The 19,022-nt window shown below is 59.4% G+C and overlaps 6 protein-coding genes across 6 annotated transcripts; 1 reads left to right on the top strand and 5 right to left on the bottom strand.

The window, feature by feature from the left end:
- Positions 1 to 3,162: 3,162 nt before the first annotated feature.
- DCS_06209 (uncharacterized protein) lies at positions 3,163 to 4,340 on the bottom strand (the record flags this gene model as incomplete). The annotated part of the gene is made up of 3 exons (XM_040803500.1): positions 3,163 to 3,434; positions 3,561 to 4,034; positions 4,091 to 4,340. 3 exons carry the CDS (start codon positions 4,338 to 4,340, stop codon positions 3,163 to 3,165), a joined length of 996 nt encoding a protein of 331 aa, XP_040653604.1.
- A 934-nt stretch (positions 4,341 to 5,274) lies between these two features.
- DCS_06208 (uncharacterized protein) lies at positions 5,275 to 6,960 on the bottom strand (the record flags this gene model as incomplete). The annotated part of the gene is made up of 4 exons (XM_040803499.1): positions 5,275 to 5,559; positions 5,912 to 6,123; positions 6,178 to 6,651; positions 6,717 to 6,960. The coding sequence occupies 4 exons, from the start codon at positions 6,958 to 6,960 to the stop codon at positions 5,275 to 5,277; spliced, it is 1,215 nt and encodes a 404-aa protein (XP_040653603.1).
- A 1,987-nt stretch (positions 6,961 to 8,947) lies between these two features.
- On the bottom strand, positions 8,948 to 10,315 carry DCS_06207 (uncharacterized protein; the record flags this gene model as incomplete). The annotated part of the gene is made up of 1 exon (XM_040803498.1): positions 8,948 to 10,315. One exon carries the CDS (start codon positions 10,313 to 10,315, stop codon positions 8,948 to 8,950), a length of 1,368 nt encoding a protein of 455 aa, XP_040653602.1.
- Positions 10,316 to 10,404: 89 nt separating this feature from the next.
- On the bottom strand, positions 10,405 to 10,875 carry DCS_06206 (uncharacterized protein; the record flags this gene model as incomplete). Its single annotated transcript, XM_040803497.1, has 1 exon — positions 10,405 to 10,875. One exon carries the CDS (start codon positions 10,873 to 10,875, stop codon positions 10,405 to 10,407), a length of 471 nt encoding a protein of 156 aa, XP_040653601.1.
- Positions 10,876 to 15,433: 4,558 nt separating this feature from the next.
- DCS_06205 (cytochrome P450) lies at positions 15,434 to 17,332 on the bottom strand (the record flags this gene model as incomplete). The annotated part of the gene is made up of 4 exons (XM_040803496.1): positions 15,434 to 16,192; positions 16,259 to 16,743; positions 16,791 to 17,240; positions 17,317 to 17,332. 4 exons carry the CDS (start codon positions 17,330 to 17,332, stop codon positions 15,434 to 15,436), a joined length of 1,710 nt encoding a protein of 569 aa, XP_040653600.1.
- A 714-nt stretch (positions 17,333 to 18,046) lies between these two features.
- Positions 18,047 to 18,955, top strand: DCS_06204 (uncharacterized protein; the record flags this gene model as incomplete). The annotated part of the gene is made up of 2 exons (XM_040803495.1): positions 18,047 to 18,175; positions 18,230 to 18,955. The coding sequence occupies 2 exons, from the start codon at positions 18,047 to 18,049 to the stop codon at positions 18,953 to 18,955; spliced, it is 855 nt and encodes a 284-aa protein (XP_040653599.1).
- Between the last annotated feature and the right edge of the window lie 67 nt (positions 18,956 to 19,022).

Below are 19,022 nucleotides of genomic sequence, written 5' to 3'. Positions count from 1 at the left end.
TGTACATGGTATTCTTCCATCGCAAGCTCGCAACGCAGATAAATCTTCCAGAGAAGGGGTATTGCTTCGTTCGTCTTGGCGAGCCTGTTCCTGGCAGGTTAAGAGGGCCCAGCGCAAGCAAAATCAAGACGGTCCAGGCCACGACATGAAGCAAAGGCAAAAGCAAATCAAGGCTCAAGCAAGGGCGGCATGCCCGTAGGCGCTTCGTCACTGATGTTTCTTTTTTGGTTTGATCCATGCCGTTTCCCCAAGTGCTTGCGATTTCTCGCATTCGGGCGCATTGGGCCAGGTATCCTATCATGGTAGTCTTGTAAGCATGCTTGCTTGTTCCTGGAAACGATCAAGGAACTTACAAAGCATCTTCGGGACGCGACATGCCCCTTCCCGGCACCGCCGCCATCCACGGGCCCCTCTGTCGCGGCGGAAAGGGTTGCCAGTGGCGGTCGGCGGCGCTGGGGGTGCAACGGGCGATGCTTGTGCACTGCTTGGATACAGCGGGGTGGCAAAGGTGATGCTTGTGTACTCCTTGGATGCAGCGGCGTGGCAACGGTGATGCTTGTGCACTGCTTTGGATACGGTGGGGTGGCAACGGGTGATGCTTGTGCAGCTGCTTCGATACAGCGAGGTGCAACGGGTGCACTGCTTGGATACAGCGGGGTGGCAACGGGCGATGCTTGTGCACTGCGTGGATACAGCGGGGTGGCAACGGTGATGCTTGTGCACTGCTTCGATCCAGCGGCGTGCAACGGGCGATGCTTGTGCACGGCGTCGATGCAGCTCGTGGCAGCACTCGTTCAACTGAATCGTCACTGTTGTCTGCTGAGTGCCCTATTAGAAGGAGCCCGAATACAGAATGGGTGGGCACCCAACAGGCACTAGCTAGTACATGTACGGAAACTCCGCGCCTGTAGGTGCCGTCTTTTGTACAGCAGTGTAACGTAGTGTGCTTGCTTGCTTTCATGGACCGGCGCATACATGTTGACATGAACGGGACGGCATGCTTGTGCTGCAAGTAAAGCGACACACTGCGGTCAAGCGGCACCACGCACTGCGGTAAATCGACACGCTGCCGTAAGGGACACGCCACGCTGCCGTAAGGGACACGCCACGCTGCCGTAAGGGACACGCTGCCGTAAGGGACACGCTGCCGTAAGGGACACGCTGCCGTAACCGACACGCTGTTGTAACCGACACGCTGCCGTAACCGACACGCTGCCGACACGCCCGTGACGAGAACATCATGCTCGTGTGCACCTCCTTCACTTGTTCCTTTCCGTCAAACCAAAGCTCGTCGGGGCCCGCCGTAATCATGCTTTCATGATTACCTATGGAAATGGTACAGGTATTCACCGAGTACGGAGCACTAGCTTGAGCCGTAAGGGGCGCGCCGTGCCAACAAGTCCGCCGTGCATTGCCCTATATTCACCCATGCCAGCACGCCCTGTATGCAGTGCTTGTGCGGCACTGGTGCACCGCCACGCACCACCGCACAGGCGCTTGCACAGCGACTCGTTTGGCTGAAACGCAGCCTCCCACTCGAGACCCCCTCACCCGACATCTCGCAACAAGCAACACGGAGGGAGCCCGTTCAGGCTCAGGCGTGCACGACGGAAATGGCAGACATGCACATTCTCGGCACCGCAAAACCATGGTACGCAGACTTCAGTGACTGGTCGAAGGAGGAGACGTGCGCGCCATCCGTCTCCCTCTCGCGCCCTTTGGTACCTGTCGTCTGGCCTTGGGCCCGTCCTCGCCGCCTGCCCCGAAGGATGGCGGCGCAGGTAGCTGTTTGCGAGCAGCCGGTCGTCGGCTTCATGGTGCACGTTACATGACACGCACGAGCGTGCGGGCGCCGAGTATGAACGAACAGTCTGCATCCTACTCTGCATGAAGACGTCCTACCTGCGCCGGAATGGTGCATCATTCGACCTCGCACCGCATGAACCGTCCGTCGAATTGGTCAGCCGCGCAAGGATCTAGCTCGATTGGCGCGTTCGCGACCGACGAAATGCGTGCGTGCCCGGTACAGGAGCGACTTCTAAATATACATGTCCTTTCTTGATTCCAAGCACTGGCACCTGCTGCGTGGTGTTGCCTTTTTGCTTGCACCCACCGCAGGCTTGCCGAACGAAACTCACGGCCGGCCGGTCAACCACTCACTCCGTCATCACGAGCGTGGCGGTGCGGCGCGGCGCGGCGCGGCGCAAGGGCGAGCGCAGGTACCTAGCACTTGCGTAGGTATGCATGCATACACCTAGCTTCAGCGCCGACAGGAAGTGGGCGTGCGAAACGGAATACAGGCATTCACGCATTCGCCATCCACAAGCACATGCACAGCAGCTCTGCACGTTCGCGAGCCATGCATCCAACTCCGCATGTGATGCAAATGGGACGACAAAATTCATGACCGGCACAGGTTCGGATGCATGCATGTACAGCCCAAGTACAGATAATATCATTGCCGGTAGAGCAGGCTTTTGCGTGCATGTGTGTGCCGTGCTTGCGCCGTGCGTGCACTCACTCCCATAGGAGGCATGGACAGTCCGTGGGACTGCGAGTGAGTGCGGAGTGATGAATATCAATACTCCAATCGTCACGCTGGTTGTTGCCCATGTACCCAAGCACACGGATACATGCAATTATCGAATCCATGAACATGTGCGGGGACGACGACGCGCACGCACGCTTGCATCTTCTGGCCGGTACGGAGCACACGACGTGCAATTACCGGATCCATGTACATGAGCACTGCATGTAATTACCGAATCCATGTACATGACCGGGACGACGACGCGCACGCACACTTGCATCTTCTGCCCAAGTACTCCGTACGGAGTGCACCACATGCAATTACCGAATCCATGCAGTGCATGCACCACATGCAATTACCGAATCCATGTGCATGTGACTCGCATCTTCTGCCGTCCAGCTCCACGACACTCGCGCTTCGTACTCTTGCCGCCTCCATCCACCGGTGCCTACGTCGCGTCCTTCCGGCTCCTCCAAGACGGGCAACGCAAAGGCCATGGTCCGCACACGACTCTGGCTCGCAAAAATGCATCGCCCGCAGGCTTACCGAGAGGCGCTTCAGTATCCCCTAATCCTTCGTAGCTTCACGCATTCTTCCGACGCTGGCCAGGTGTTCTATTGTCGCGAGGCTCGTCAGCATCCCTCCCCATCCGGCATCCGCGCCAGTTCCTGGACGGCAAGGAGGCAACGTACCTCGCATTCCTTCATCTCGGATGACTCGCTGAAGCCGGCCGTTTTCGACTCAAAGTCGAAGAAAGATATTCCAGTGTCCAGGATGGCCTCGTCTTTTGCCCTGCAGCTGCCCGCGACCTTCCAGTTTGGCCTTCCCGTGTCGGGCTCGACGTAGATGGGGTTGGCTTGGAAGAAGAGACCGCTGGCGACTTCGCGAACCATGATCCTGACGTCTACCGAGGAGGAAGATTAGTTGGGAGAGCACGGAGAAATAATGCGCATCTTCGCCCTAGACTTGGCCGCCGACGCTGCCTCGCGAGCCATGACGCCGGGTGCGGGAGGGGTCTGCCGAAACGTACTCTGAACCTCGAATTTCAGGTTGCAAAACGCGAGCGCGGTAAAGGTAAGGTCCTGCTGACCGTTGAACACCAGACGGATATCGTCCAAGGACTCGAGCGGTATCGTCTTCCTGCCGAACAGCTGCTGAAAGTCAAGCGTAACGTGAGCGGACCCACGGGCCTTGAGGTCGTTGAATAGCGGTAGGGTGTGGAAGACCCCGTCGACCATGAGCTCGACGGTAAGCGCTCCCATGGCCGGTATTTGACCAATCTGAACCATGATGTCTAGGTAGTCGATCTCGTGCACTATCCCCGGCGGCGGCTTCTTCTTGATGACGCACCGCATCTCCCGCGTGTGCTCGTCGCACTTTTCCATGAAGCACTTGGTTGCATCTTGACCCGCGCAGTCCAATTCCCGGACGCACTTTTTCTGGTATTGGCAGTGAAAGCCATGGCCGCATCCATAGTTTTGAACAATGGGAGCGCAGCCATAATCTACCGTTCACCCGCAGGTTAGAACACGCCGCGCCTTGACCGGGAGCATCCCGTACCTGTCTTTTTGAAACGCGACTGGAAGCCGAGGTCGGAGATGCCTTGGAAGGGCTTGTAGAGTCCGTGGGAAGGAACGCATTCACGGAGCCGCGGCAAAAGGGTCGAGTCGAAATACTGCCTGTACTCGGCCACCTTGGCGGCCGTCTTGAGCGTCGGACACGACGCCGGTAGGTTGAGATTTTTGACAACATCAGAGGCGGGATGAGCCAGAGCGGTGGCGGCAAACAGGACGAGGGGAAAGGGCCGCATGTTGAAACCTACCTGCCTTGCATGAGCCATCAAGAGGCGACATGGCACGCCGACGGAGGGGACTCACCTCTACGTCAGCCCGCGCGGTGCGGCAGCGAGGATGGTGTCGTCTTCTTGCCTTGGCCGCCTGCGGGAGAGGTCGAGAGCAGATGACCCGGCGAGCACGCACAGGAAGCGAGCAAGTCCAGCTTCCGACGACTTTATACCTGCACTTGCGTGCTCTCGGCTCGAAGCACCGCGCAGGCAGGCTAGGGGAAGCTAGCGGCGCATGGTTCAAGCACGACTCCTCGCTTGTCGCCGCCGGCCAGGAAATGGAACACACAAAACACATGGCTCGTCCCCGACATGAGCGAGCACTCCGTTCCGTGCGACGGTAGTATTACGTGCCCGTCAACCATGCACCGCCACCCGCCACACACACTCGTCCGGCTGAAATACAGCCTCCCAACCTTTCTCCCCTCCCTTGATGCCTCTCGCCTGCAGCCTCGGGCGTGGGCAGAAATCGCCATGATCGCGACATAGGCTCGGAACTGCAAAAGATCTCTCATGCCCGACACCAGAATGGGCGGAAATGGTCAACGGGTCAGCCATCCATCCGTCTCTCTCGAGTTCGGACACCCGCCGTCGGACGTTTGCCGGTCCTGTCCTTGCCTTGCGCCGCCGTGCGTGATGAACCTGCAGGTATTTTGGTGTTTGCTGGCTGGTGGATGTCGGCCGTGCACGTTACCCGACAAGTGCGAGCACCTAGGCACCGAGTGAAGGACGAACCATCGGCATCCTGCTCTGCGTGAGGCAGCCAGTGCTACCAGCCCAGGGACGTCGCATCATTCGCCCCCGCACAGCATGAACCGGCCAGCCATCCGTTCAGCGCGGCAAGGGCTTGGCTTGAAAGCGTTTGCGGCTAACCAGATACGCGCATGGTAGACGAGCGAGTTCATAAATGTACATGATCCATCTCATGCCGAGCGCCGTCGCTTGCACCCGCCGCATGCTCGCCGAAGAAGGTTCGTCGCCAGCCGGTCGACTGCTTGGCGGCGGCGCCCCTCGGCCACGGCTCCAGCTCCGGGGTTTCCGCCGCCGCTGTGCGGAGTTGTGGATGCGCCGGCAGGGGTGGACGGCGGCGCACGTGCAGCGCATGCGCCGAGGCGGCAACCCCGCATGTGCCGTGCCTGGCGGCGCGCAAGCCCGGCTCGCTCTCTCCCGCAGGCGCAGCACCGTGCTGTGAATGCCTGCAAATGCGCACACCTACCCCTCATGCCGGTGCCTACGAGGGTGGGTGCTGGTGCCCGTCGCCGCAAAGGCCCCAATGCCGGTGTGCCAAGTTTCCTCGTCGCGACGTGCGTGCATCTCGCGAGACCGGCGCTCGAGGCCGCCCAGTCCGGTGCATACCAAGCATTATCGCGCCACCCGTCGCCATCGCGCCACCATCAGCTTCCGTATCCCCCGTTCTGCCGCAGCTTGGCGCATTCCGGCGGGCCTGGCCAGATTTCCTGTCATTGTACGCCTGTAAGCATTCGTCCTTGTCCGGCATCCATCCACGCTCGTTCCCGGAAAAGCAGGAGGCAACGTACCGAGCATTTCTTCATCAGCGGCGACTCGCGGAACCCCCCCGTCTGCGACTCAAAGACCCAGAATGGCATGGCGGTATTTAGGATCGACTGGTTCTGCGCCCGGCAATCTCCTTCGACCTTGAAGTTCGCCTCTCCCGTCGCGGGATCGGTATAGACAATGTCCTCCTGGAAGAAGAGGCCGCTGGAGACTTCGCGAATGGTAATCTTAATGGCTGTCGACGAGGAGAATTAGTCGCGACGGTCGGTCAAGCCCGGTCCAAACGTACCTTGGGCCTGAAATTTACGGTTGCACACGGCCAGCGCGGCGTAGGTCAGGTCCTGCTGACCGTTGAAGATGAGCTCAAAGTCTTCGATGGATTCAATCGGCATCTTCTTCTTGCCAAACAGCTTCATGAAATCCACCGTCGCGTGAGCGGTGCCGCCCGACTTGAGCGTCTTGAACATGGGCATCTCGTGCACCTCGCCGTCGACGTGAAGGCGCACGCTGACGGCTCCGAAGACGGGTATGTGTCCCACCTGCATCATGATGTCCATGTGGTCGATCTCGTGCACCATGCCCGCCGGCGGCCTCTGCATCATGACGCACCGCATCTCCCGCGTGTGCTCTTGGCACTTTTCGATGTGGCAGCTCGTCACGTCCTGGCCGCCGCAGTTCAATTTCTTGACGCACTTTTCTTGATAGTAGCAGGTGAGCCCGTGGCTGCACCCGTAGTTTCGGACCGTCGATACGCAGCCGGGATCTGTCGTCGACGCCCACGTTAGAAACGCGCCACGCCTCGGCCGGGGACCGTCGAGCGTTCCGTACCTTTCTTGGAAGAGCGTGACAGGTAGCTCATGTCGGCGATGCCTTGGTAGGGCTGATAGGCGCCGTGGGAAGGCACGCATTGACGGAGATGGCCCAGGAGGTTCTCGTCAAAGTACTTCCTGTACTTGGCCACCTTGGCCGCCGTGTCGAGCGCTGGACACTTGCCGAACTTGGCCATCGCTTCGTCCGAGGCAGGGTGCGCCAGGGCCGCCGCGGCGGCGACCAGGGCGAGGAGGATCCGCATCGTCGAATCTAGGTACGCCGCGTGAGCCGTCATGACCTCGACGGGCCGTGGCCTCGAGCGGACGAAGCTCACTCACCTTGGCTGCGATGCATGCGGTGCGGTGGGTAGGATGGTATGCTTGCTTCCGTCGTCGTCAGCAGGGGAGGGCGAGGGGGACGGACCGGTGAGTGCGGTGGGCCGACGACTTTATACCGAACCCTGGCGTGAAGCAATCCGTTGGTGAGCTGCTACGAGCTAGCCGGCGCATGATTCAGCCGCTCGACTCGACCGCCGTCGTTTGTCGCCGCCATCCGCGCAGCGTGGGGAGGGAGCACGGCACTGTTACCTTGGGCAAGATGCAGCGGGGGGCGGGCGGCGCGGCTTGGAGTCGTTCGTTTCGTGCCTCGTCGTTGAGGCACCCACCCGCCGCCTTTGCCACCAGGGGCAGCTGTGCGGAAGAACCTGTCCGGAGCCCGCCGCCGCATCACGCAGCGCACCTGGACACTGCCGGCCACCCCCTAATGCACCACGCTGGCGCGCTGAAGCGTGCCGCCGGACGCCTTAGTACGTAATCGTAACCACGACGCGCCGCTGCCAACACATCACGGCATGCTCGTACGGCGCTTGTTTCCCCACGTCGTGAAGCCTACGCCGCCTAATCGGAAGCAAATACTCCGTACATGTACTTGCGCAGCGCATGAGTCTTATCTAGGTACCGTACTATTAGGTAACCAGCAATATCTGCAAGTGACTACGTTGTACTCCGTACGGGCGCCCACGGTGCTTACATGGAACGTTGCAGGTGGATCGAAAGGTACAGTCACCGACAAAAAGTGACGATGCGGCTTTGGCAGCGCAGCGGTCGAGTCCGGGTGCCCGAACGGCAGCTGTCTGCCGTCCGTGGCAGGTTCATGGCCGTGCCCACGGGCGGCGAGGACGCTGACGTCACGGCCGAGCGGCCCGGCTCCGGATCGGTGCCTTGTGAGTTCCGGGGCCGTTGCCCCACTGCCGCCGCCGCCGCTCGGATGAAAGTGCGGCCGAAGCAGGCAAGGATCAAGAATAATACCGAATGGAAATGACCGTCTAGGTGTGTTGCATGTAGTTGCACTCCGTACATGAATGCGCAATAACCATGACGCACGACAGCCGGCACCGCGTCGCGAAGAAGCAGCCAAGCGCCGTGCCTGTTTCAGCAGCCAGCTGGTGGATATATATGAAACGGTGCCTACTTGCACGTCCCACGGCTAGTACGGAGGGAGAACCGCCTACTACGACACAGCACCACCGCGCTCTGTGCCCCGTGCCTACCGCGCAATCCCTTCGGCGCATCGGACGCTGGGCTTGCATTGCTGACCGGCTGGATGTGTACGGTCACTAGACAAAAGTGACGATTCAATTTTGGTTGCGCACCACTGCAAAGTGAATCGACCCTTTTTGCCTCGACTCATGCTTCGACTTCATGCATCGCCCAAGTGCATCGCTGCGCCTCCGATGGACCGTTGCACGAGCGCGAGCATTGGTGCCGGTGAGCCTAGCCTGTCCCAGCATCCTGGCCAAGTCCGATCGGCCCTCCGCCATCGGAGTCGCAGTCGCGGAATTGTCGCACTGGGATGGATTGCAACAAGAGTTACCGTCCTAGCTGCCACGCATTTTCGATACGCTGCATCAGGACTATGCTAGTGCTGCGCTTGGAACTTGGAACATTGATTCACCAGCGTCGGCAGAACCGTAGCTACACTCCGAAGCCGCTACCGGCGAGTTGTCTTCGTGGCACACTTCATGAGCAGCTGGTGATATGGGCCAATTTCAGGCCGCGATGGGAACGAAATGGGATATCATCGTCGCGTTGGACTGGCCCAACCACCCCTCCACCGTCCCCATCGACGCATGCAACGGACTGGATGCAGCAAAAGGGGAAAGAAAATACGGGAAGAAAATACGGGCCATAAAATAGAAGGGAAAAAAAGAGTCGGCCACGATGCCGTCGTCGTGCTTTCGTGACTCCTCCTCACACCTCGCCATCCTCGTGCGCCTTGCCCAGCCCCGGTTGCTGCTTTCCGATGAATTCCGACTTCTTCAGCATGTTCCACTTGTCCTCCTCCGAGTCGAGGTGGCGGAAGCAGACCCAGAAAGCGCCACCGCCGACAAAGGCGATGCACGCGATGCACGTGTAGTTCCAGATCAGATAGGGGTCCTCCGAGAGTGGTGTAAAGGCCTGGCCGAGCGCGGCCGAGATGGCGCTCATAAAGAGGTTGACGCTCATGACGAGTGACTTCATGTTCTCGGGCGCCTTGGAAAAGGCATACTCGTACGATGTCACGTTGGCAAAGATCTCGGCGATGCCGATGAGTATGTACGGCAGGCACTGCGCCCATACATTGATGGGCGCCGGCGGGCAGGCCTTTGTAACGCCGTCGACGACAATGTTCTTGTTCGCGTGCCAGCCGCACGGGCTCTTCTGGTAGATGTAGTACTGCATCACGGCCGAGGCCACCATGGAGAGGGCGGCGATGAGGAAGCCAAAGGTCATGCGCTTGATGGGCGTAAAGGCGATGCCGAGCCTCCGGAGCCCCGGATAAAGGATGTGGTCGATGAGAGGGATCATGATGACGATGGAGATGGGGTTGAGGTTCTGGATCACGTCGTTGGGCACCCCGTGCAGCTCCAGGGTGCCGGCCTGTATCGTCAGGTTGCCCGTCATCTGGTTGTACGACAGGAAGAAGATGGGCAGAAAGACAAAGACTTTGCAGGCCAGCAGGCCGCGCCGGACCTCGTCGACCCAGGCGTCGTCGTACGTCATCCAGCTCGGCCGTTGGTCGACGGCCACGTTGGACGGCTTCGCCACCTCCCAGCTGAACGTCTTCCAGCTCGAGCGTTTGCGCACAAAGAAAAAGACCTTGAAGAACTTGGACAGCAGCGAGCCCGTCGGCGGCTTCAGCTTGTAGCTCTTCTTCTGCGACCACAGGATGACGGGGGCGAGCAGGAAGAGCGCCGTCGGGATCAGGAAGGCGGCCCAGAAGCCGACGTACTTTTCGATGTAGACCATGCCTATCTGGCCCGTGAGGGAGCCCGTGTTGATGCACAGGTAAAAGTAGAGAAAGATGCGCGTGTTGGTGATGGCGGGGTCGACGATGACGCGCTCGCCCTTGCGCACCTCGATCCGTGGCTTCGTGTCCTCGTTCTGCTCGGCCAGCAAGGGCCCGACGTTTGCCTTGAAGAAGCCGGTGCCGACGCAGAGGCAGAGCAGGCCGATGATGAAGCAGGCAAAGGCGCCCTTGTTGTTGACGATGACGGCGGGGGACGCGGCGACGACGAGGATGACGTGGGCGATGGTCGAGATGCCGATGGCGAGATGAAGCGTCCAGAAACGGCCCATCCGAGCGTCGGCGATCCAGGCGCTGGCGGCCGTGACGTTAGCCGGCCGTCGGGGGACGAGAGGGGGGGGGGGGGCACGCTCGCTCGCACTCACCCGACCAGGGGCATCAGGTAGGCAAAGAACATGTTGAACAGGCTGATGCCCTGGGCAGCCTTGGTGCCCATGCCGAGGGCGCCGGGTAGGTCGCCGGCGTGTACGGGGGCGCCCGTGGTGGAGCCGGCCGGCAGCGGCCTGTTGATGAAGTTGGTGTAGAGGACCGAGGATCCGTAGTAGGAGAAGCGCTCGCACAGCTCGACAAAGGCAATGGTCCACATGCTCCACATGATCTTGCCCGAGACGCGACGCAGCGTGCGAAACTCCTCCTCGGTCGGGCGGCCCTCGTAGTCCTCGTCGAGGACCGTCGTCACGTCGCGCATCGAATGGGCCAGCGACGGCTTGCGGTCGTCGAGGTGGTCGCGAGCGGAGCCATCATGAGCCGCCGCCGCCGCCACCGGCTGGTCGACGACCGGGGCGTGAGCGTGGATGATGGCATCGGCGTCGGCTTGGACGGCGCCCGCCATGGTGTCTCGACGTCTGTCCGTCTGGGTCGAGGCTGCCGATGGGAGAGGAGCGGCGGCGGCGGGATGGACGAGGGAAGGGAGGCGGAAGGGAGGCGGAGGAGGGTCGGTTCGGGTCGCGGCGGGCACGGTGATGGCGACGGCAGGCGGTTAGATATACCATGGCGCCATGCCTCCGATCGTCATCTTTCGTCCTCTCCTCCCACGGACGGGCCAACCCTGCGGCCATGCGCGTGCGTGCCGGTACCACTCCGACCCTGTCACCCCGTACCGGTGGCAGGTGGAAGCTGCGGTGCCTCGGACCGGCGCAAGCATCTTGCTGGACGGCGACCAGCCACGCACCGACCGAGGTCGCCCAAGGCCCGTCGACGCCGGAGCGTCGTTCCCGATTCAGGAAGGTTGGCGTAGGCCATGACAAAAGATCCTGGTCGGCGGGCGGTGGGCCGTAAGCAGCAGCATCGAGCAGAGCGCCCATCGAGCATGCGTCGGGTCGGCCTCCTCGTCCCAGCAACCGGACAAGGGCGGGTGGCCGGTCGTCGGCCGACCGAGGGGCATGGCTCGGTACTTGGCACGCACGAAACGGAGACGTCGAGCTCTCACGCCCCGAGCTCAGGCGGATGCTCGTACGAGTCCCTGCCATCGTGAGCTTGCCACTCTCATGGAGGACCTGTCGCCACCCCGCATCCCCATTGTGCGGTGGGGACGGACTTGGTGGAGGGGGAGGGGGGGGGGGTGGACTGAGGCTGGAACCGAAACTGGAGCTGGGACGGCGACATCCAAGGCTGACCGGCTGCCTGTCTGGCCGTCCGTCGCTCTCTGATGTGCCAGGTCGTTGCTTGCCGAGCTCTCGTCCTCGTGCTCTGACGTGCCTCGCATCGATGGAGGTGGTTGGGAATGGCGGTGCGGGTGGAGAGGGGTCATGGATGGGGACGTACTAGTACGGAGTACCGCAGTACACCTATCTACCTGTAAGTAAGTACAGTACTCTGCACAGGAGATGGATGGTGACTGGTATTGGCTACCTAGTACTGACTACAGGTACCTAGGTATACCTAATAGGTACTAAGTACTAGGTAGCTTATGACAGGTAATAATTACAAGGTAATTAAGCATCATCACCTGTAATACTTGCTGTACATGCACATGCACACGGCAAGTAGGTACTACCTAGTACCTAGTATGGAGTTCGAGGAGGTATCTACTTAGTACTCTATAGGTGGTACGGAATATTACTGCATGCCACCCGCATGCTACTGGCAGCACCACCTGCACAGTGTACGCCGTCCATGGGCAGCCGAGCCGGCCCTCACCCCCCGACGTCCATGCACGGGGAGGGCAGCAGGCCTGAGGCGGCGCCTGCTGGTGCTGAAGGGCCTGCACTGACGACGGTGAAGAATACAGCAGTTCTTCACGCCCGCGTCGACGTTTCTGCTTTCTTGTCGCGTGGCTGCGCCGCAGGCCAATGCATTCTAGGCGTCGTGGCCCATGCAGATGCAAGAACACTGACAAAAGTATCGTCACATACTGCTAGGTACCTACTATGTACTAGGTAGTAGTCACGAAGTACCGAGTGCGTAGCGCTCGCCTGCTCACAGTGTGTGCTGTAATTACTGTACCGTACCATGGTGCTTGTTCTTGTATTTGGCATCTGCCGCCATGTTTAGCACGCTTACTAGTACTGTACACTCGCACGCGCAGGTATTACTACAATTACTTGCGTGTACATGCGAAGCATGCTGCGTGCTACAGAGTACGTAATTGTATTGGCATCCCCGTCATTCTCACGATAATCCTGCCTCGTTTGCATACACCTATTCTCGACTTATCAACCGCAGCCCGAGACACAGGGCGCGCGAGCTTACTCTCGGCTAACCAGTTCCAGAAACGTACATCGACCCCGGTCGTTGCATGTGGATTGGCGATCGATCCCGGTGCAAGCTTAAATCAAGAGCCAATCTCGTGAGCCGGATTAGTGGCGCTGACGGCCGGTCCGATGCATTCCTCGGGCATTTGTTGCCAATGACCATCATCACGCGCACCGATGGGTGCCATTGCGTGCCAAGTTTGCACTCGGGACTTGCAGGTGCGTACTCGGTGCCAGCACCGTACAGTACGGCGGCTTCAAGAGCACGGTGGAGTGGTACCATGGTGCTCGTGCTGCGCAGCGGCTACTTGTGCTTGCAGGGGCATCATCACCATGTGTGCGGGTAATTCTGTACAAGTATCAACACTCCGTTCACCGTACGGAGTACTTGCTCGTACGAGCTGGTCTATCACGGCAGGTAAGTGGACAAGGATACCTGCTCCGTCAGTACTCCGTACTCCCTGCAGAGTAGTTGCGAGTACAGGCATTGAGCACTTGCAGAGGCAGTAATTTCGTTGTACGCCTATCGTACCTACAGGTCAGCGCGCCGAGGCCCAGCTGAACGTTGTTGTCCTACTAGTGATGCCCGCACGTGTACAAGCACAGAGTGTGTACCTGCGGATAGTATTTACAAGTACTCCGTACCTGTAACTAACTTGCTTACCTAGTACCTACTAGGTAGGCATACATGTGGCAGATCCCTACTAGGTCCATGTGCAGAGCACAGAGGGAACATGCACCGTGCTCCGTATGGAGTACACCATACTAATTAATACACCACACCATACGAAGTACGGAGCACTAATAATTAATACACCATACTCCGTATCCGTACAGAGTACACCATACTAATTAATACACCACACCATACGGAGTACGGAGCACTAATAATTAATACACCATACTCCGTATCCGTACAGAGTACACCATACTAATTAATACACCACACCATACGGAGTACGGAGCACTAATAATTAATACACCATACTCCGTACAGAGTACACCATACTAATAATACACCACACCATACCAATAATTAATACACCATACTCCGCACAGAGTACACCATACTAATTAATACACCATACAGTACACCATACCTGACCAGTCCACTGGTCCCACAGTCCGGTGAAGCACGCCATTCGAAAAGCTCGCGACACGACTCGGCCTCCAAACGACGCTCCGGTCTTCGCTGCCTGCCACGCACGACGGGTGCATCCATGCGAATGCCAGCCTTCCTTGCCTTTGGCCTCGATGGCCCTCCCTCGTGGCCATGCCAACGAGCTCGAACCAAGCAGATCGTTGCGTTGCGCCGACACCTCGTCGCTCCCATGGCTGTTTCCACACGAGCCCTCGTCCTCGTTCCATCATCTACCCTGCTCATTCGGTCATCATTCTCCCCTCATCGCCGACCTCGGCATGGCATCACGCGGTCGTCCACCAGCACTTGCTCGAGTTGGCCTTCCACCGGCATAGGCAAGCAACATGCGAGTGCGTCCATCGCCAATCGTTTCCTGCAAGCACACGCTGTCGACTTGATAGCTACATGCATGCTGATGCGGCAAGATGGCCTGTACATGCATGTGTGCGTCTGCTCGTATCCGTCGACGCGAATGTAACCCGACGCCTTGTTTCTGGGCCTTGGCAGTGCTGCACCCGTATGCGGTGCGGTGCTGTGCAGACCATCCTTGCTGCAGGCGCAAGCGGCCAGTCTGTTGCCATCTTCGTTTCCGCCTTCGACATTTGTTGCGCAAGCAAGTGATGCTCCGTAAAGTCGCTACTTGTCATCGGCATGCCATGATCATGTCCCTTCCATTCCATGCCTACCCCGAGTCGTCGCCATTCAGCAGGGCACAACCACGACCGAGTCGTTTGGCAACTCGCTCCTCCGAGTGGCAAATGCTCTGTTGCTATGCAGGACGAATCCTTAGCACCTTGGCCCTCGCTCCCGTGAACGCGCCCATCTGCCGTCTCATGACTCACCATCCCTACTGCGTAATAAGAAGGAAACCCGTGATGCAGCCCACTGGCAAGTCGCACTTTCTCGCCACCGGCTCATGCATCCTCCACCCTGCTCCCGCAGCCGATGGGTGCCAGTACGTTCTTGCATCTGCATGCACGTGTACATGTAGGTGCAAGTGGGTGCTCGAGTACTGGACGGCGAGGTGCCCGTCCGTTCTGCATGTGCTCGGTGCGGGTGCTGGCCTCTGGCTGCGGATCGACCGTCGCTTCGGACCTCCTGTCCCGCTCCCCCAACCGACCCGCCGTAGCACTCGGCTTGCTGAGCGGGTGGAGGGCATGGATGAACAGGAAGGGTGCGGGAATGACGCCCAATTTCGAGCCTGCCGCTGTCAAGCTTCCGTCAACATGCCTGGCTGCCGAAGCTTGCCGCCCTGGTGACTGCCGCACCATCGTCGGCCGCTGTGCCTTCGAAAAGCGAACAAAGGGGCAACGTGACGAAACGAGCCAAATGCGGCGAGAGCACGGGATAAATCCACCTTTGTGCTTTGCGCAGCCTCGTGTAGCCTTTGGTTCGTGAATCATGGAAACGGCAGAATGCATCGACACACACTGCCGTCGTAGGTGCTCGCTAGCACATGGGCAAGTGCCGTCTGCTGGGCAAGTGCCGTCTGCATGTCGGAAAGTCGTGCTTTTTTTTCTCTCTCTTTCCCCCCCCCCCCCCCCAAAACGACGAGTCTAGTCCTCGTCGACCTTGGCTCGTCGAAATCGGGCCTTCACTCCCGTCAGCATGGATAGGAAAAAGGTCCGCTGGGCGTCCTCGGCCGGCATCTCGGCCGTCACGTCAAACTGCAGAAGCAACGCCGTCACGACCTTGAACACCACGAGCTCTGCGAGGTTTCTCCCGGGACACGTGCGAGAGCCGCCGCCCCAGCCAAGGTTGTACCGGTCCATCGTCCGGGCCCTCGAGCCTGTCGCCTCGGTCCCAAGCCAGCGGGAGGGGTCGAACCGGTCGGCGTCGGGCCCAAAGATGTCCTCGTTCAGGTGCAACGCCAGGGGATTGCAGCCGACCGTCGTCTTCGGGGGGAACCAGCGTGCGTGCAGCTGCAACCCGCTGGATGGCGTCGTGCGGGGGAGAGACATGCCGATGACGGGGTGGAGCCGCATCGACTCCTTGATGGCCGCCCGAGTCTGCCGCAGCCTGGCGACGTCGGCATACGCAGCTGCTGCGCGGGAATGCTGCCGTATCTCCGCCGTCACCACTTTCTGAACTTGCTCATCCGACCCGACCATGGCGAGGATGGATGTGAGCGTCGAAGCCATCGTCTCGTGCCCGGCGCCAAAGTTGGTAATGGCCATCTTTCTGAGGTACGTTTCGTTGAACTCGGGTTTTTCCTTGTGAAGTTGGATCAGGTCGGCGAGCAAGTCGTCGTCACCCTTTGGTCGATGGAGCCGCAGAGCCGACTTGAGTCGGCGGGAGAGCCGTTTCGCCACATCCTACGCAGGAGGAAAATCGTCAGCCGATGGCGCCGCGAGCGGCGTTGTCTACCAGCCGCAACGTACGGGGAAGAATGGCCGAAAGTTTTCCGGCGTCTTGTACGTGACGCCGCAGAGCGTACCAAAGGCCCTGCCTATGCTGGACGAGCACAGCTCAAGCTTGGTCATGGTCGGGAACAGTCCAAAGAAGCTCTTCCGCCTCCACCCTTGGTAGCTGTGCGTTATCGTACCCCGGTCCGTGCCGTTCTTGAGCATCCCCGGCGACCAGGACAGCACGCAGGCGCCGAGACACTCGACCGTGATGATGTGCATCCATTCCTTCAGGTCAACCTCGGCGCCCTGCAGCGACGCCAGCTTCTCCGTCGCACGGTGGAGAACATTGTCGATGGCCGATTCATACTTGATCACGTTGGACGCGTGGTAGGTCCTACCTATGAGCCTCCGCTGCAGACGGTATCGCTTCATGTCTCGCTCCGAGAGCAAATCCAAGGTGTCTTGAAAGTGTGGTCGCAGCATCCAGTCGAGCCGCGGCCTGTTGAGGCAGGTCGACACTGCCAATGTGAGTCCTAAGTTCCACGTCGTCGAGGTTTAGTCTTACAGTAAAAGTCCGACTTTTCGAATCCTTTCCCGGTGCCTGCGTCGGCGATGAGTATGCGGCGGTCAACCATGTCGATCGAGGATAGGCAGGGCTGCATACTATATATTTGATCAAACGCTTCCTTGCTGTCGAACCAGACCTCGTTAGGGCCCACTCGAACGACGTGACCGTACCTTTTGTGAAGGGTCCTGGCCAGCACCGACATGCGACCGTTTCTGACCTGGTACGCATGCCACAAGTTCGACACGGCCGCCAGTCGAGGTCCAGGAACGCCAGCCAGCGGATGTAGGGTCAGCCGATACAGAACGAGCACTGCCAGGCAGAGCCCAAGTCCGACGAGGACACGGTTCGTCAACCAGAATAGACCGGTCAACACTGTCACGAGTAACTGTGGCAGCATGGCGTCGCTGAAAAAGACATGGAGCCTCTGCCTGGTCTGCGCGGGGGTGTCTTGAGCCGAGCCAGCGATGGCCAAAGCTTGGTATGACGTTTCCTGGCAGCTGGATGATGTGGAGGCTTGACTGACCGAGGCCGATGGCCATCTCGCGCTTGGAATACTGTACAGGTGAGCGCGGCGGTCCCGAGGCGATCTGTTTCGATGGCGGTGAAGGAGCTGGCAAAAATCCGAAGCTGAAGTTGTACTCCGTACTCCGTATATGTTAGTACTGTATGCCGGTTTATTACGCCATTTTTTGGTACCATCGTATTGCATCGGTAGGGTTTCCAGCGGTGGCAGGGCCTACGGCACAGCGCTGTACATGGACATTACGGGGACCTAGCGCACTACTACGTACCTGTACAGTAAGTAGTACAGCTCTGTCGCTCCGACTCTGCACCTGGGCCTCACGCTACCAGCAAATACAAGATGCGGCATGCCCTTGAAGGACATGACATGTTGAAATTTTCGGGACAAGGGAACAGAAGTGTTGTTTTTGGCATGCAATTTTCTGGTCATATCGTCCGATGCAAAGTCGCTGCCTTTGATTGACTTAATGCAACGTCTTTGAGTCTGCGCCGGATTACAATGAGCACTGTACGCTGCTGTTGACGTACTGTAGACGCTAGGTAATAGTACCTAATTACCTAGTAGATTATTGAGCACTGGGTTGGTGGGGTACAAAGAATGCTTGTCAGCACTGGCTGCCGCCGTTCCGCGCCTTGGATTCAGGAACGGCCAGTTACGTCCCTTCGATATGTCACCGTTTCAGGCCGGCAAGGGGCGACCGAGCCCACACCCCCCGTACGCGGCACCCTAGATGTTCCGGCCCGACAAACAAAGTGGCCTCACGTTGATCGACATGCCTGTGAATGAATCTCCAGGTTCATTGCTGCCACTGCTGACATCCGAGCGAATCCCAACGCTTCAACGAAGCCGTCAAATCATGGTGAGCGCGAGTGGCTACCCGTGCAGCTCAACCGTTCGCTGAGCACTCGTCTAGAACGTCCAATACAACTCGGCCTTGCGGCAGAGCAAAGCCATCCGGACTGAACTATCGACCCTCGGTGACCGGGCACCCCCAAGCCCTGCGGACATCGGCAACGTCTCCGCCTCGTTGGCCTCCTTCTCCAAGTCGATCGACGAGTACAACCATCTCGCACGTCAGGAGATTGCTCCGAAGAAGCAGGAGGAGGCCTTTGCGCGCGTCAAAAAGTTTCGGGAGGACCTGTCCGACTTCCGCGCCCAGGTCGACGGCCTGAAGAACGCCCGGGAGGATGCCGCCCATCAGTCGAATAGAGCCGAGCTCCTGGGGAGGCGGCCGTACAACGCAACGCCCGAGAACCCGTACGCAAATGTCACGACGTCGACGCACTCGGCATTCCAGCCGCGAAGCCAACCGGCGAACCCTCCGCGCCTGACCACCGGGTCCGCCGATGAGCAGCGCGAGGCCCACGCCCTCCGCGAGCAAAACTTCTTCGCCAGCACCCATCAGTCGCTCGACGAATACATCGCTCGTGGCCAGGCCGTTCTCGGCGACCTGGGCCACCAGCGCGAGATGCTGAAGAGCACCCAGAAGAGGCTGTACAGCGTTGCCAACACCCTCGGCGTCAGTGGCGACACCATCCGCATGGTCGAGCGTCGCGCGCGCGAGGACAAGTGGATCTTCCTCGCCGGTGTCATCACCTTTTTCCTCTTCTGCTGGCTCGTCCTCCATTACCTGCGGTGACATACTTCTACGGCAACCGCTGCTGGCGACGAAACTGGCCGAGACATCACCGCATCGGCGTCATTGG

The sequence above is a fragment of the Drechmeria coniospora genome, chromosome 03 (genome assembly GCF_001625195.1).
Source record: "Drechmeria coniospora strain ARSEF 6962 chromosome 03, whole genome shotgun sequence".
In the NCBI taxonomy this organism is placed as follows: Eukaryota; Fungi; Ascomycota; class Sordariomycetes; order Hypocreales; family Ophiocordycipitaceae; genus Drechmeria; species Drechmeria coniospora.
The sequence above is the reverse complement of the archived record's forward strand: the minus strand, read 5'-3'. Positions and strand labels throughout refer to the sequence as shown.